This window comes from Phocoena phocoena, chromosome 13, assembly GCF_963924675.1.
Source record: "Phocoena phocoena chromosome 13, mPhoPho1.1, whole genome shotgun sequence".
Taxonomy (NCBI): domain Eukaryota; kingdom Metazoa; phylum Chordata; class Mammalia; order Artiodactyla; family Phocoenidae; genus Phocoena; species Phocoena phocoena.
In genome coordinates, this window is record NC_089231.1 from 55648508 (window position 1) to 55661754 (window position 13247).

At 40.9% G+C, this 13247-nt stretch overlaps 1 protein-coding gene and 1 pseudogene across 2 annotated transcripts in view; both read right to left on the reverse strand.

Annotated features, from left to right (window-relative positions):
- MYOM1 (myomesin 1) overlaps positions 1–13247 on the reverse strand; it is a 138844-nt gene that overhangs the window by 93147 nt on the left and 32450 nt on the right. For both annotated transcript variants that reach the window (XM_065889262.1, XM_065889261.1), the window contains exons 5-8: positions 7987–8079; positions 5960–6048; positions 5786–5848; positions 2005–2169 (exon numbers count right to left, since the gene is read on the reverse strand). In XM_065889262.1, the coding sequence (XP_065745334.1) occupies positions 2005–2169; positions 5786–5848; positions 5960–6048; positions 7987–8079 (410 nt within the window). The remainder of the gene's footprint in view (positions 1–2004; positions 2170–5785; positions 5849–5959; positions 6049–7986; positions 8080–13247) is intronic.
- LOC136133080 (BTB/POZ domain-containing protein 10 pseudogene) lies at positions 9307–10749 on the reverse strand (annotated as a pseudogene).

The following is a 13247-nucleotide window of genomic DNA, read 5'->3' on the forward strand; positions in this document are numbered from 1 at the left end:
CCACTCTTCCCTCCCTCCAATTCTCTCTCTCTCTCTCTCTCTCTTTATTCCTCTTCTTCTATATTGAAAGCTATCTGAATATTAGAGGACGTCTGTAGGGCTTTGAGTCGTTCTGCCATGTTTATATTGGTTAAAATGTTAGAGCAGAAGTGAGGGGACCAGGGCCAGATACATAATCTGTAGGTCCCAGTGCAAAATGAAATTACAAGACCCCTTGCTCAAAAAGCAGAGGAAAAAAACACAGTCAAGGTACTAAAATATAAGGCTTTGTCCTCTAAAAATAATGTATTACTTATAAAACATATTAGGGTAATACAAATTGCAAAAACTAATATTTTCATGCCATAATTTTACATACAAAAATAATACTTTATTAATGTGATACGTTGATTGATAATACGATATTTTTTACTTACTTTTCTGCAAATTCAGTTATTTTTAGTAACTTCATTCTAAATTGATATAACTGAAAGCAACATCAGTCACTCTTTGCAAATGCAAGATCATAAATTAGTTTTGATTTTTTTTATTTTAAGAAGGATCTTTCTGCTGATGAAACTATTAATGCAGCTGTTAAGAGTATTACATAGTCATAGTAATATACAGCTTTATACGTTATAGTATTATATGGTTACGGTGCTATAAAGTTAACATTGGGTTAATCTTATGATAAACTATTTCAAAATATAAATTTTAGTACTCTAGAGCTGACGATTCTTTTTTTTTTTTTTAAACATCTTTATTGGAGTATAATTGCTTTACAATGGTGTGTTGGTTTCTTCTTTATAACAAAGTGAATCAGAGCTGACAATTCTTGAGGAACAATTTTTTCTAGAAAGATTTAACTCTTTATACAAATAGTTTCATGTAAGTCTGAATTTAATTTTAAATGTAAATTTACATAATTGCATCCTAATGTTTTCTCTTACATGTCCTGTAACTTGTGGTCATACAAGAAACTGAAAATGACTTCATGATTTGTATATAATTCAAATGCCTGTTTATGCATTCTCTCACTGTATCTTTGATTATGAGGAAATTTTAATTTAAAAATTATCTTTCTTGTTAATAACTGCTTCATCCAAAGTTTCGTATGAAAATAGTATTCTTTTTCATTGAATGTGACAATGTTTAAACTTAATTTTTATTTCCAAGCCTGTGAATGTTTGCTTTGCAATGTTGTGGCAGTTTTCATAACCAGAGTCTAAACTCTGAAGAATACTAGCTGCCTTATGTGCCTTACTGCAATGTCTATGTACATGCTTTTATTTTATAATATCTTACGGACAAAGTTTACTGCGTGATTGCTGGCAGTTCCTGTCACGGTGCTCAGGCGAGGAAGCTCATATCCGTGCAGATCCCACAAATATGCATTCTGGGGGCAGACGGGCAATCTCGGCTCCCACGGTGGGCGCCCACACTGCCCCACGTGGGACCCCTCCTCTCCTCTAGGGCCACGCCGTCCAGCAATGTTGCTGCTGCTGCTGCTGCCGTGACTGGTTTCACTCTGGGCCCAGGTCCTGGTCTCAGCCATGGTCTTGGGATGGCCCAGACTGCCCGGTGCCCACACATGCACTGAAGTTCAGGCCAACTGCATGGTGAGCATGCTGACCACCACCCACCGTGCCTGGGGACCAATGGGCCTGCTCCATAGTCCCATTGGACTTCACTGGACTCCGCTTTATTTTACCAAATAAAATTAACTTAGAAAATGAATATATATCCACCTTGCAAAATGAGAATACAATTTTTTGTAATCCTTTCCCTATATTACTTGGTGATAAGAAATTATAATCTCCACAAATATATTGCGAAAGTTCTGCTACTCTGATATATGTGTAAAAGCTTTTGTAACATCCAAAAGGTTATGTCCTCTAACGTTCAGATTCTGCCAGCTCTGATAAAGAGAACTGCAGTCTTATGGACATTCATGCTCTGGGGCCAAGCCTGGGCTGTGACCTTCTGCAAATAAGAACCTAGTGAGAATTCATTAGTAAGGCTCACCATTTCGGTACCACTGGATCTCCGGCTGGAAATGTTTAATTTCAGGAGTGATAACTACACGGCAGCCTAGACTCATCGTCTCGCCTTCTCTCCCGAAAGACACATCAAACTTGTCATCAAAGTGGATCTCAAACTTGGACGCATAACCGTAAGGGGTCACAGCAACTGGGCACAACAAAAACAAACATCAGTAATTTACTTTTTGTCATCAAAGAGACACAAGCATTTTAATAAGCACAGGCAGAAAGCAATCACAACAAACCTATCAAGCGACTTATCTGGGCAAAAATTAAGTCTTATAAAAGAAGTATGTAGCATATGCACATATATCATTATATTGAAATGGAAATTCTGTGTATGGAAATTCTTGCTTCATTGGTCAGATAAGCTAAATGCTTATTTTTACTATTATAATTAATAGAATTGAAAAGATCAGGTTTAACGCCTTACATAAAATGTAAATGAATACCACATTTAGCTTCGACTTAGATATGGCTGCAATATATGCACATTAAAATGTTAGATCCTGAGTTCATTTAAACTTTACTGCTTGTACTCTTGGAACAAATAGCCATATCGATTTCTCATAAAAATAGAGTTTTTTAGTAAGTGGCTTCAGCTTCTTTGATGATCTGGGTTAAAAAAATACAAGAAATATCAATGGGAGAAAACAAAGTTTAAAATACCATTCTTAGAAATATCTTATTTATAGATTGAGTCAATACCTGCACCATAAACTCTCCTAGGTTTTATTTTCTCTTTTCTCAAAGGAAAGGGCCTGGGAAAATAATGACTATTTTTTGATGGCTTCCTGCATGCCAGGAACTTCACATTTGACATGTCATCTAATCCTTGCAAAAACTCCATGGCATAGTTACTAGTTTTTCCTCTCTTTCAGGTGGGGATATAGAAGTTCACAAATATATATAGCTAACGCAAAGCTTCCAAAGGCATCATGTGTGAAACTGAAATTCAAATGTATAACTGCCCAACTCTAAAACTTAGGCCCTTTTTCTCCTTATTTCAATTCTCTTCCTAAGACCTCTTCGAATTAATTTGAAAATGCAAGCTAACATTTATTGAGTTCACCTTGAGCCAAGTATTGTTCCAAGTGTTTAATACCTATCAACTCAATTAAGCCTCATAATAACCTATCAGGTAAGTACCATTATTATTCCCATGTTATCGATGAGAAAACAGCAGCACAAGGAGACTAAATAACTGCCCATATGCACCCTGCAGACCCAGGATTTACACTGGCAGGCTGTTTCCAGAGCCTGTGCTCTCAACCAATACTTGGGGTTGACTTGACTTTGTGTGTCCCCAGGCAACCACTCACCAACAGGGAAATGACTTCTTTTTGAAGCGTGTGTCCCATCTGCCCCATTTTTATATGATGATGTCCCACTGAGATCAAAACGCAAAACAACTTGAACAGATCTTGTTTATTGGGAAGTTGGTCTGGTTCCAAAGCTGCCTCAGGGAGTAGAGATAAGGGTTATAGGGAGGGCCTGGTTTAGGTCAGGGGTTGGCATATCTGTGAGCCAACTCTGGATTGCCTCCTGTTTTGTACCATGAAGAATGGTTTTTAACTTTTTTAATGGCTGAAAAAAATCAAAAGAAGGATAATATTTTGTGACATGGGAGAAGTCATAGGAAATTCAAATTTCAGTGTTCATAAATAAGGTTTTATCTGGATACAGCCATGCTCATTCATCTATCTATTGCCGATGGCTGCTTTTGCATAACAGTGATAGAGTGGAATAGTTGTGACACAGACCCACACAGCCTAAACTATTTACAATCTAGTCCTTTACAGAAAATGTTTGCCAATCCCTGATTTAGAATATGGTTGGTATTAGAAAGACCAGGTTACAAGTCGCTATTCTACCATTATGCGTGGTCTTGACCCATGATTTAATCTCTCTAAATTGTTTCCTCATCTGCATAGCACAGATAAAAAGGCACCCAGTTCATAAGCTTTGGAGAGCATTAAATGAATCAATGCATATAAAAAATGTCCTAGGGGACTTCCCCGGAGGTTCAGTGGTTAAGACTCTGAGCTTCCACTGCAGGGGGCATGGGTTCGATCCCTGGTCAGGGAATTAAGATCCCACATGCCGCACGGAGCAACCAAAAAAAACAAAACGAAACTGCAAATCACCAGTAAAGGTGGTGGTGCTGTCTCCCAGCTCAAAAAAAAAAAAAAAAAATGTCCTAGTACGGAGTCTGGCACAACTGATCAATATATATTAACTACTAGAGCAGAACCAAGGGCAGGGAGATTTATCCATGATATTTACCAGCATATTCCAACCACCTAAACTGGTACCTGGCACACGGTAGATGTTCAATAAATACTAGTTGAATTAATGAATAAGAGCCCTCCGTTCTCTATGTTGGGAACAACTGCACTCAGTTCAGGAGCCAGAGGAGGCTCTGAAAGATTAAGAAGTCAGAGAGGTTAGGTTGAGCTGGGCTTTCAGACTTTGGCTTGATGGAGAAGAGGGGAATGGAAAAAACATGGATGATGATATAGAAGTGGGACTGAACAGGATACGTGTGGAGGATTGTAGAACGACTAATAGGCCAATCTTGGGGACATTGGGGATAAGTCATAGTTTCAAATTTCCCAGTTATTCTATCTCAATATAAATCAAATGATAGAGAAGGACATGATTTGGGATGTGTTCCTTCTTCACTCTCACCCATCATCCCCTCTTGCCCAGGTGATTGATACCAATGATTACAATTTAGAATATTAAAATTAGGAGCCATTCCATGAAGTCGATGGAGTAGGTCATCTATAGACATCAAAGTAATTAGTTAGGTGAAAAATTGAACCATGGGAAAGTATTTTCATCAACCACTTTTAAAACTACCACTTATTTTTTAATGTTTGGAAAATAAGAAGTTCGGGCTTGACTACTGTTTTCAGTCTGAACAGTGTAAGCATCCAATTACTTGAACAACAATAAGGATTTTACTTTTATTGCCACCCATGAAAAGAAGTTCTGATATAGATGAAATGATTGAAGTTCACAAATTTACAAATTACTATGGATCAGAATATTGTTAATAATTTGTTATTAAACCACATTTAGACCTCATTAAATAGCATTTCATAAATTAATGTATTTATTCATTCATCATCAAATACTACTCTACATCAGGTGCTGGGGTTTAAAGATAAAAGGTCCAGCCTTGCCTTCAAGTGTCTCATGGGTCAGTGGGAGAGAACAATTAACAGTGTCCAGTGAGATAGATGGTCTTATGAAGGTGCCACAGCTTCACTGGGGGCACCGAACCCTGAGTGGGTGGGGCCTGGGGTGGCAGTGGGGTCAGACATGGATTTCTCAAGGAGTCGATACTGAACTAGATATTTAAAAATGAGTAAAACTGCTCTGATATAGTCCAGACTGTGTGTGTGTGTGCGTCTGTGTGTGTGGGGGGGGGGTTAAATCAATCTGCACAGATTTGTGTAATGATCTTTCTCAATTTAAACACAGAAAGACTTAAAAGCATTTTAAATGCTTTTAAGACTTAAAACCATTTTTAGCCTGTCACATCTGGGCATTTATAAAACCAGAACAAAGCAATTATATGCAGAAAGAGAATATAGTAACCAAAGAATCTGAAAAAATAAAACCAATCACAGGTAGTATTACACACATACTAGCATATATTATAATATAGACTATGTATTTATTTCGGCATTATGGAACAGCTTATTACGCAGTATTGTACAGAGATGACACAGCAAATATACTTTGAAACTTACAGCTGAGGGGCAAGGTGGAGGCCCCCGCATGGAAGCGAGTCTCATCAAACTCTCCCTTATATCCTAGAAGAGAAAGCAGAAAAGCATGCCAACTGTTCCTTGACTTTATTTTTTAGCAGTGAGAATAATTTTTTTTTAAATACACTTTGAATAAAACAAGTTCAGCAAACCTACTCTTTACCACAACCGAAGCATATGCTGAAAGCTCTCCTTTAACATTCATCGCTGAGGCACGGTACTGAGCGGTGTCTTCAAAATCACATCTGAAAGAACGGATGGAAATGAGTGCCCAGTGCAGTGACACTCCTGGTACAGTCGTCACTCAGCAACCGCGAGGGATTGGTTCCAGGACCCCCATGGATATTAAAATCCGTGGATGCTCAAGTCCCTTAAGTAAAATGGTGTAAAATAGTCGGCCCTCAGTATCTGCGGGTTCCACCTCCTCAGATACGGAAGGCCGATGTAATTGCTAGCTGTTTCATCAAGGATCTCTTTGCTAACAAGCCACAGGGCAAATCACTGACTGACACATAGCTCTTTGGCACCCCTGATAAAGCTACTCTCTCTGACCCAGCGCCCTGTGGTGTGTTATATAGGCCAACAGATCTATCTACCAACAGCTATAGTCCACCGTGACCCTAGCCTGGGTTCATTTAAAATGTCCCCCCCCCAAAAAAAAGTCAACAAAGTGTCAAGTATATAAATTACAGTGTGAACAGTGTGATGAAAAATTGGTCTAAAGTTGTATCAGGAGCAGAAAACGTCCAGCCATGTACCTTTGGAGGAGGTAAGACCCTGAACACCTTGGGGCCTCCCTCAGGGTGGGTTTCAGTCTGGGGGGCTACAGGGTGATGAAAAGACAAAGAAATAGCCTCTCCTTATAGACGCCCACAGACTCCCTGAGCCACAAAACGGATCCCAGTTAGTCTAATGTGCTCTAGCCTCAAAGTACAAACAAGTTGTTTAACTTTCAATTCTGCTAAGGTTCAGGCCCACAGAACAACACAAGAAGTGCCATTTGGAAGTTCCTCTAAGTTATAATGCAGAAATTGGGATGCTGTTAATGGAGTAGAGAGAGAAGGATCTCACATAGAGATGAACAGGCTAAGATTTCAAAGAAGGCTGTTCTGTGCCTTATCACTGCCAGTGTTCGTGTTCTTCATTGTTCCTCTGGGTTTAGTTTCATTTGCAATATCTTAATTCTTGTTGAAATCTACAGACATCAATAGAACCCCAGGAGGGTCAATACAGTTGCCTTTCCCATAGCTATTTAATTATAAAGCAACCACATAGCTCACCGCCACCTCAGTAGAATCTCCGACTGGCAGAATGGATGTAACTTTAGGAAGGGGTCAATGCTTGGCAAAAGCCCCAGAGTCCCAGGGTTCTTTCTGCTTGAAGCCCAGCATCACCTGTGTCAAGTGCTCTGACCTGAGAAGGCTATGAATCTCTTGAGATCAGAATGACGTAATTTATTTTTACTTTGACATCTCAGCATGTCATGGTTTTATTTGAACCGAAAATGCTGGCAGCTTGTTTAACTTTTCCATCCACATAACTAGGCTTGGATTTCAAGACCACATTAGGAGACATGATAAACCTTTGAAAACTTGGAAATTTTGATGTGGATTCTGCTTTCAAATTTTGCTTCTGATTTTGCTTTATAAACATCCCAATGTCAGGCTCTGCGTCCATCTACAGGCTGACAGGGTGGGCACATAGTTTCCCACAGTTCCTGGTGAGCTGAAGGAAAGAACAATTTCTCTAAGTACAGCTTACTTTCAATGTCACCCACCCCAAACTTCATTGGCCTTTACTGATTAAAGGCAAAAGTGTATAGTGATGGCATAGGTTTGGAACTCTGAAAGGATAACTGAATATAAATGCCTACTTATGTAACTTATTTTCTTACTAATGTCTAAGAAAAACTCTCCAGTATATAAAAGGATAAATAGATACAAATGAATTTTTCCTCGTCGTCTTTGACTAAATTCAAGTAAGATCACTTTGGGAGGTAACGTGGGCTTGGTAAGAGTGTCACGCTTATCGCTCTTTGGTGTGCACCAAGAAGCAACGTATGGGACTGTCCCCCATCCTGATCGCGCTGCATTGGGAGGAAAAGGGGACAGTCGTTAACTGGAGCACAAATTGCCACCCTAAGCAATTGCTGGGCAACACACACAGACCCTGATGTCTCTTACGCGTTTATCTCCAGAGTGTGCACTCCATATCGGCTTTCGATAATATACTTTCCAGGGTTTGCATGGACGTCTATTGGCACCTGGTTTTTATACCTATGAGACAAAGGAAACAAGGTGAAGTAAGTTGAGGTGTAAATAGATTCATGATTAAAAGCAACACACACACAACTGTTGTTCTTGAAGGAACACCTGTAAACACAGCACTGAGGTCGGTAGTGGGGTCTGTTCAATAAATGCAAATAAAACACATTATAAATATTATAAAACTTCTTTTTCTTAACATTAAAACAATGGAATTTTATTTTGATGAAAAATGAGTTTACAATCATTTAGTAAATGAAGAGCAAACACTTCATTTTCCTATCCCATAACTCGAAAAAAATCATTAGTGAATAAATATCTGTGAACAGATTAAGGGTAAGGCAGACTGGATAATAAACCACCTGAAGTTCACACTCCCTGCATGTGACTCACTTGAAAAGGATGAAAATGGCACTGGATATAACTGATAAGATATGGCCATTGAATCTCATCCTAATCATTCAAATAAGCCCAATGATACTCATTCTTTGCTCATCATGGGCAGCAAACTATACACGTTTTACCGAAAGAATACTTTGATAGAAGCACTTTTTTAGATTATATTGTGCATCACGATTATTAAAATGGCTTGAACAGTCCCACTTAACCACCATATATAAAGTGCAACTACATAATATTCTACATTTTACCTGGGGTGTGATGAATATCAATCTAGACTGAAAGTACCCCAGCTGCCAATTTCCGCCACTTCTGAAAAGATCTAGATGTGTGAAAAAGGACTGTTCCCCCATACAAAGAACCAATTTCACAAACCTACTGGTAAACCAATACATTTATATAACTGGATCCTCAAGATGCTAGAATTGTAGTCATTTAAAAAAACATTCAGGGCTTCCCTGGTGGTGCAGTGGTTGAGAGTCCGCCTGCCGATGCAGGGGACGCGGGTTCGTGCCCCAGTCCGGGAGGATCCCACATGCCGCGGAGCGGCTGGGCCCGTGAGCCATGCATGGCCGCTGAGCCTGCGCGTCCAGAGCCTGTGCTCCGCAGCGGGAGAGGCCACAACAGTGAGGGGCCCGCGTACCGCAAAAAAAACAACCAACCAAACAAACAAACAAAAAAACCATTCAGCCATCCAACCATTTTAAAAGCCATGGTCTTTAAAGAAGTTTACACTGCAGTACCCTAAACACTGTTCTGTGCATCTCACAATGAAGGGAGTGGCCTTGCAGTGCAGGGTGAGGGGGGTGCAGCACGCTATGGTTTCAAGGAACATCACCATCACAGCATCGGCTTCTGTGCCTCAGGATCGAGGTCATTGCTGCTAGAAGGGGGATGGAGAGGGAAAATATCGAGCTCACCCATTTGAGGAGTTGGGTGCATGACTACCAGCTGGTCCTGGGGAATGTCAGCTGCAGCTGCTGCGAGGTTGGTGATAGATTTACTTTTTACACACTGAAAGTCTACACACCAGCTCTTTCCTTCTTCCTTCTCCCAAGACATTTGAATAAAGGGTCTTTGGACATAGTTGTAAATCACTTCTGGGCAGCCCCCAGGCCTTTTCTTTTACTTTTTTCTTTGTAGGTTTTATTTTATTATTTTATTTTCTTTTATTCCCAATCCAATCTTCTTAAGACCCCTCTCCATCAAAACTGATTTGGCCACAACTCTGTTTTCAATGTACTTGAAAAATCTATATAATTTTGTGCTATAAATAATTTGTGAATATTATCCTCCCATCTGTGGTGGATACTCTTCATTCCAATCAACCACATCATCACCTGTAAGCACCACTATGTGGCATTCCCGTTCACCACTCTGGGCACTAGCTACCGTGAGAGGCAGAGTCATTTCTTCCAGGTAAAATTCAAACTGTCTATGGGCACCATCATTTGATAACGCATGCATTAGGGCACTGAGATCTCTACATTTAATAGTACTATATTCAAAAGAGATACAAAGAGAGTCCCATGGTTCTCTCAGTTCAGGAATAGATATGCCATCGGGACAATGGATTATTCCTGTTTTATAGTAATCCAGAATAGCTCGAAACACAGTAGAGCCAATCCCCTCTGCCACCTCATACTCTCCCTTCTCTCTGGGACATGTAGAGTTATGTTCTCTGCCAGACCCAAACATCCCGCCCAGCACTGCGTATGGCTGAGCAGTAAAAATGGATGGGTCTACAAAAAATTTAGCGTTAGCCACTATTAGTGTCACTCGTTCTGACGTTCTTACATTCCAACCTCCTTCTTTTGCATTTTCATACATAAACACCATTTCCCCAGATGTCTTACAGCTACCATCTGAACTTGACTGACTACTGTTTCTGCTGCTGTTCCCAGCACTGTTCCTGGAACCATTTGGAGATGCTTTTTGAGGATGAGGACTGCTTGGACGAGAGGAACTGTGATCTTTTTCACATTCAACATGGTGCTGTCATGTTGAAGTAACATTTCTAATACAAGGAATGAGCTGAGATTCTGTTTTTTCGTGAGATGAATCTTGTGATCTGTCACTTGACCTTCGTCTATCTCTTGATCTCTCGTTGAGAGAGATCAAGTCACCATGTAGACTCATTTTGGTGTGAGCAACAACTCCTTTGGCAACATGTGGGGGAGTACTTGAATGTTTATAAAGTTTACGATGTGTACTATTCAATTTCCGATCCCAGTTCTCTGGATCACTGGAGTTACTGTCATAAGGATGAGTCCATCCTGCCATCCCACTTCAAGCTTCCTCACATTGCTGCTCTGAAAGCACACATGTAGCACCCATAACCTGTAGTCCCCCTTGAGTGTCCAGGCGCAGGCCGGGGCCGGTGACACCTCTGCTTCCTCCCCAACTGGATCCCTCTGGAGGTGTCTGTGGCCGCGGATGCTCTGGCGGCTGCGGCTACAAGAGCTTCCCCAACAGGTTGCAGGCCGGCTCCTAGGCTGCTTCTCGCCTAAAACTTCTTGATGAATGTGCTCTCCTCTCCTCCATTACAAAAATTATGTTCAAGAAGTTGGCCATTCACAGCAATGTGGTTGAATCTTGCATGTGTAATGTTGAGTGAAAAGAGCCAGACACAAAAGAGTATAATGATTGCTTTTATGTAAAGTACAAAACCAGAAAAGACTAATTAATGCTGCTAGAAGTCAGGAGAGTGATCCCCCCGGAGTGGGGCAGGGGGGATTAAGGAGACATCCTGGGTACTGAAATTGTTTGGTTTCTTGATTTAGGTGCTGGTTACCTGCGTGTATGCAGTCTACAAAAACTCATCAGAGTTCTACATTTATATGTGATACGCACTTTTTAATGTGCATATGATACTTCAATAGAAGATCTAAAAAAAAAAGAAAACAAAAACTTGCCTATTGCTGACACAACAGAGAGGAAGGCTTTGAGTGGTTTTTTTGTTGGCTGTCTGTGTAGGATGAAAGCAAAACATTCTTCCCACTAACATTCTTGCATGTTGTTCAAAACCTTGTCATTGCATTGAAAGCTCATTATATTTGTTTTACTCTTTTGTGAGCATAGCTCTCCTCTTGGAAGAACTTAAAATATCAATCATGAAAGAAAACTACTGACAAATAGGAGCTGAAAGATTCCCTTTCTCTGACTGGCCATCCTTGGTGAAGCCCCTTGAGAGGCTGGCGCTCCATGGAGGGGCCTCTCCTGAGACACTGTCTCCTGAGTCTGCAAGGGGCACCTTCTTCACCACGTCCTCAGGTTCTCAGTAGCCAGTGGCTATGGTGCTGGACCAGGCTTTTCTGCTTAAGCCATTTTCTGTCCCAAAGAGGAGCTGGACTTCATTTGATTCCCTTTAGGACACCCCACTTCACTTGTGCAGACATCGCAAATAATGCTAATAACCATAACGGACACAGAGTGTTTACCGTGAGCCAGGCAAGTGCTTTAAATTCAATCCTCACAACAACCGCACGAGATGGTGCTACTTTTAACATAGTAAAGTAGTAGCATTTTCCAGATGAAGAAACCCAGGCATGGATTGCCCCAGCTCTCATGGCTAGAACAGCAGATCTGGGATTTGCACCTAGGCAGTCTGGCTCTTGACAACATGGGATGCTTCCACTTTCCAGCTGTTCTCTATTTAGCTGCATTTTATTTCTTTAGATTTCTGGACATGGTTATAAGGAGGTTTTGGAGCAGGGCAAGTTGTGGAAAGGGAGAGAAAGAAAGGAAATAATCTTCAGCCAGTCCCTACCTCTTCCCAGCTTGTACACTCATACACACACACACACACACACACACACACACACACACATGCACCCTATGTCCCTAAAATGCATCATTTTTTATGCTTTAAAAAATGTACCATTCTCTTTCTCCACCTAGCAAAATCCCAACTCGTCCTTCAAGGCTCTGATCAAAGGTCACTTCTTCAATAATCTCTCCCTTGAAATCCCATACAATATCATTTCTGCCTGTCCGCATTGGTGTTACTTGGTTCAAATGGAAATCTATAACATTTATCAAATTATAGTTGGACAAGTGTCACTTCTACTAAGGTGTGCGTGCCTTGAAGCTGGGGATTGTGTCTGATCCCTACTTACTTCTATTGCCACCCTCAAGGAAGTAGGCATCACAGGCAAATATTAGGCACTCAGTGTTTGCTAAATTGGATTGAACAGAGTTATTGGGTAACACCATAGATTTAACTGTGCTTCCTGATTTGGGGCCGAAGGAATGGAGTTCTGATAAATCCATCCTTCATGATATGGATAATTTAAAATAAGTGCATGTGAAGAAGGTGTGTTGAGGCTCTTTGTGTCCCGGTTCCCTAGGATGTGAAACGGGAGGGTGGACTGGCTTAGGAATCGCAGCTGCGTAGCAGGTGTAGGGGCACAGCCTTCTGCCCCACCCTTGGGAGCCATCCCTAGCTGTTTCTGACAGCCCAGAAGCAGTCTCAGTTAGCTGTCTCCCCACAGGGCTCCAGGCAGACAGGACTGTTTGATCAGAGATGGCGTGTAAAAAGAAATCTGCGGCCGCTCCTAATCTGGAACATTCCTTGCTTTGATGAATGACAGGGTAGAACATGTTAATCAGCATGTCCTCCTGACTGAATTGGTTTAGGTCATTTCACACTTGACTCAGAAGCTCCCTCTTGCTCAGTTTTCTCCTTTGCTGTGGTGTTTTCAGTATTTCCTTCTAACATAAGAAGAGAAATATGACACCCAGTTCTGTGTGGCAGGTGCTACTTGACCAAACAACTGAGT